Raw genomic sequence first — 4,559 nt, 5'->3', positions numbered from 1 at the left:
CGTGAAAAAAATAATAAATTTAGACGTTTGTTTTGAGGTTAAATCTGCCCAATGTCAAACAGACAGATGGTACCAACGTGAAAAAAATAATAAATTTAGATGTCTGTTTTTGTAAGAAAAAGTGAGATATTTTATACTTTCAGGGTTAGGTAGATAAGGTAAACTGAAATGTTTTGGTTTCAATGAGATCCTCTAAAATATGCGAGCGATTTTCCGTGACCTAGCCAATATAAACATAACTTTAACCAAAAGTTAATTGAAATTTCATCTTTCAAAATATGAAATAAATTAGCAATGAACCGTTTAAAATTCTCGTAAACTGTTGAAAATACGACGCTGGATTATGTTATTGTAACTTTCACTTTTTACGTTCTTGGCTCGAATTTAACATCGTGATATAAATCGAAGATTAGCGGATTATTTTAGACTTAAGTAACTTTACAAGTTGTAATTTAAGTCACATGTTTGTGTGGCCTTGGAGTTGATATTCATTCTTTAAACGTGGACGAGAAAATTTTACTTGGACGAGAAAACCGCAATCTTATCGAATAGTTCCGGTGCGGTTTCCACACCTCGTTTTAACGCCTTGGGTGCGGAATTGCGTTTAATCTAATAGATTAATAGAAAATGGGGAATTTTGTGGTCCCAAGAGCCGGATCAGCGCTGGGATAACATTTGGAGGAAGACGAAGAAGAAGAAATAAGCAGAAGAAAAACTTAACAGGAAAAGAGGTTTAGGTGCTATTTGAAGAAAGATAAGCCGAAAAACAATGCTAAAGGAAAAATTAGAAAATAATCTGAGAAGAATTGGACCAATGGCTGTGATAATTTCAAATGAAATTAGCAGAATCTGGAAGAAATCTGACAAAATTGAGAAAATCGGGGCAGAAACTAAGAATAAATTGAGGAAAATCTCAAATTAATTTTTGTAGTTTTAAAAGATTTTAGAACAAAACGAACGTATTTTGAAAATGTGTGTTTTTAGATCAAACCATTTTTTTTAAATTCGTATGGTCTATAATATTGACCCAAAAAAAAGTTTAATTTGAGAAGGGCATTGGGATTGATTTGCTCATTAAATGTGCTAAATTACAAAATTGTAGACCAAAAAATACAAATTTTAGAAAATTTTGATTCTAAAACAAACCAATAATTTTCAATTTTTTTAGAAAAATTTGTAATACTGCTAATTTTAACACCATAGAAATAAAATTTGAGGACGGTATTTTCACTGATTCGCTTATTAATTGTGCTACATTTCAAAATTCTAGAACAAAGCGCACAAATTTTAGACTTTTTTAGAATATATTAAAAAAAATTTTTAAAATTTGTAACATCGGTAATTTTAACTCTGCTATTATGAAATTTGTGGAGATTGTAGACACTAATTAGCTCATTAATCGCGACAAATTTAAAAATTTTAGAACGTAGCAGTTAAATTTTAGAAATTTTTGTTTTTAGAACCAATCAACGATTCGCAATTTTTTTTATAAAAATTCGAAAGACTGCTAATTTTAACTCCATAGAGATGAGTTTTAAGGAGGATATTTTTACTAATTTGTTTATTAATTAAAGCAAACTACAAAATTCTTGAACAAAACGGACAAATTTTTTTTTTTTTATTTTTAGAACAAACCAAAAATGTTTTAAAAATTTATAACATTTGTAATTTGAACCCCATAAAAATAAATTTGTGCAGATTGTGGGCAATAATGAGTTCATTTCTTGTGACTAATTTCAAAATTTTAGAACAAAGCAGACAAATTTTACAAATTTTTGATTTTAGAACGAACCAACAATTTGCAATTTTTATAAAAATTTTGCTAGTTGTAAGGCTATAAAAGTAAAATTTGAGCAAGTTTTTTGTAATAATACGTTTATTAATTGTGCCAAATTTCAAAATTCTAGAACAAAAAATACAAATTTTAGAAATTTTAATCTTTTGGACAATACAAAAGTTTTAAAATATTTCCAAAAAATCGCAACGATGGTAATTTTAAGGAATAAAAATGAAATTTGTGGAGATCGTTGGCACTGACTGGCTTATTGATTATGCTAAATTACAAAATTCTAAAACAAAAAGTTAAATTTTAGAAATTTTTATTTTTAGAACAAACCAAAATCAAAGCAGAATCTAAGAAACGAAAAAATTGGAATGAATCTGACTCCTAAAATCTAGAAAGAAAAAAATAAAAACACAATCTGAGAAAAATTTGCGCCAAATTTGAGCAAAATTATTAGAAAAAATATAGAGAAGCATGTAGAAAAAGAAAAAAATGTAGAAAGAAAAGTTTGAGAGCAATATAATTAGAAAAACAAGAAAAAAGAAAATAAAATTAATTTTTTTTTAGTGTTTATTATGCATATCAACCATACAGTTGTGTAAAGTTGGTTGCCTAACCAACAACATTCAATTTACTTTTAAATAAATAGTAAAGAAAGAAAAACAAAACGTTTTCTAACATAATCAACCAACAAAAACGTCAAAAAATATTGATTTCAATTTTCTTATCAACATATACGAATAAAATCCCATGTTGGCTTCACTTCTACCAGCCTGTGCTCCCTCTATCCCTTCCGCAACCTCTTTGACATCCGCCAGCAACGAAAACGTGGTTGACATAACCTCCCTTTAATCGACCATCTTGGAAGTCGCTCGTACAAACGCAAGTTTTGTAATTTAATTTCCCAACTTTCCAGCAATGGCCAAGTCAAAGAACCACACAAACCACAACCAGAGTAAGTTTGTCCTCCATTTCCCCAAACAATTTGAGATAAAAACCGTTTATTTAGACCGCAAGGCTCATCGCAACGGCATCAAAAAACCCAAGCGATTCCGTCACGAATCGACGCTCGGGGTGAGTGAATCTGGGGGTTGTTGGACGGGGTGAAACCGTCTCGATTTGTTTCAGATGGACGCGAAGTTTTTGAAGAACCAGCGCTTCTCCAAAAGACACAATTTGAGCGCGGCTAAGCAGCGCCTGCGGGCCGAGGAAAGGAAAGCCAAGGCGAAGAAATAAATTTAAGTTTTGTAAGGTTGGCGTGTTTAACGGAATAAACAGTTTGTAATGGAGGAGAGTTTGAAGAAAAACCCCAAAAACGCTCTAAATTAGTGTTATATTGTAAGAAATAGTTGGTTATTGGCTGATTTGTCCTTGTCCCTTCACCACGTCACTCAAACACTGCCAATTCCCCTGCAAGTTCTGTTTCCACAGCGTGATTTTATTGTCGCCCCCCGAGACCGCGAGGATGTTGCCGTTCAGCGACCAGCTGACGTTCCAGACGACGTCGTCGAAGGTCTGGAGCACCGTGGAGTTCCAGTTGGTGCCGTCGTCGCTCGTCCAGATGATGACTCTCCTGTCTTGGGAACAACTGGCGATGGTGTGGTGGTGGAGCCCTACAGACGGCGCCCACGCCACGTCTCGCACCCAGTCAGAGTGCACCTCCAGCTTGCTCTCCTCCACCCATCTGTCCTCCTCCTCCCGCCAGATCTTGACGAGGTTATCGCACCCCCCGGAGACCAGTCGTTTGAGGAGTTTGGAGGCGTCGCCCGCGTAGTCGGTGGTCGCCGGGGTGATCGGGGGGGCCCAGCTGATGGCGTTGCAGCCAATCGCGTGCGCGTTTTGGATCTTCTTCGCCTCCCAGTTGTGCGTGTCCGCGATGTAGCTTAAGATGGAGATGGAGCCGTCGCTGCTGCCGCAGGCTAAAACCAGGCCGTATTCCTGGGGGGCGAACTGCACGGAGTTCACGCTGGAGTCGTGGTTGGCGTACTCGTAGTACTTGGTGAACTTCCCGTTCTGTTCTTTCCATATGATGACTTTGCGGTCGTACGAGCAGGAGGCGAGGAGGTTCCCGAATTTGGGGTGGCTCCAGGTGATCTGCCAGACGGGGCCGAAGTGGCCTTTGAGGTCGTCGAGGAGCGCGGTGCCCCCGTTTTTGATGTCGTACACTTTGACGCTGTTGTCCGAGGAGCACGTGGCGAGGCGGAGGCCGTAGTAGTCCACCTCGGCGTCGTGGACCATGTCTTCGTGCCCCGTGTCGATGGAATTCAGGATTGAGACCATCTTTGAGTTTGAACGGAACGAAAATACGTGGAATGGAAATGACAGGTGACAAGTGACAGGCAGGGCTGCCAACCACCGGTGTGCGCAATTTCGGGTGAAAAAAGCGACTGGCGGCTAACGGAAGCTTGAAGCTAATTAACAAAACAACATTTTTAATACTGATTTTTTTTTACATTTGTTGTTGAAAAATTACAGAAATCTGCAGTTTGCGGATTGTGCGCGCCATCTACTGGACTAAATGACAGCTGTTTCGAGTATTTTTTGTGTTTGCACGAATGGTATTTATATTCTTTAAAAAGCCAAATTGCAACTATATTAACAAAAAAATCAGATAAATATGGTTTTTGTAAAATTTTGTTGCGCAGATTTTTTTTTTTAATTTTGTTTCAAAAAATGAGGCAACGACACGCGGTGTTCCCAAGCGGTCACCCATCCAAGTACTGACCGCGCCCGACGTTGCTTAACTTCGCTGATCAGACGAGAAGCATTCAAATTT

General features: G+C 37.4%; 2 protein-coding genes across 2 annotated transcripts; one reads left to right on the top strand and one right to left on the bottom strand.

The window, feature by feature from the left end:
- The first annotated feature begins 2,580 nt into the window (after nucleotides 1-2,580).
- RpL29 (ribosomal protein L29) lies at nucleotides 2,581-3,070 on the top strand. The gene is made up of 3 exons (XM_088046315.1): nucleotides 2,581-2,738; nucleotides 2,793-2,857; nucleotides 2,912-3,070. The coding sequence occupies exons 1-3, from the start codon at nucleotides 2,702-2,704 to the stop codon at nucleotides 3,017-3,019; spliced, it is 210 nt and encodes a 69-aa protein (XP_087902441.1). The 5' UTR covers nucleotides 2,581-2,701; the 3' UTR covers nucleotides 3,020-3,070.
- Nucleotides 3,071-3,097: 27 nt separating this feature from the next.
- On the bottom strand, nucleotides 3,098-4,158 carry Sec13 (nuclear pore and COPII coat complex component secretory 13). Its single transcript, XM_088046302.1, has one exon. The coding sequence runs from the start codon at nucleotides 4,061-4,063 to the stop codon at nucleotides 3,137-3,139; it is 927 nt and encodes a 308-aa protein (XP_087902428.1). The 5' UTR covers nucleotides 4,064-4,158; the 3' UTR covers nucleotides 3,098-3,136.
- Nucleotides 4,159-4,559: the final 401 nt, after the last annotated feature.

Source organism: Gnatocerus cornutus, chromosome 1 (genome assembly GCF_029298725.1).
Source record: "Gnatocerus cornutus isolate USDA-ARS CGAHR chromosome 1, icGnaCorn1.1, whole genome shotgun sequence".
NCBI lineage: Eukaryota > Metazoa > Arthropoda > Insecta > Coleoptera > Tenebrionidae > Gnatocerus > Gnatocerus cornutus.
Note: the sequence above shows the minus strand (reverse complement) of the source record. Positions and strands in the feature narration are given on the sequence as shown.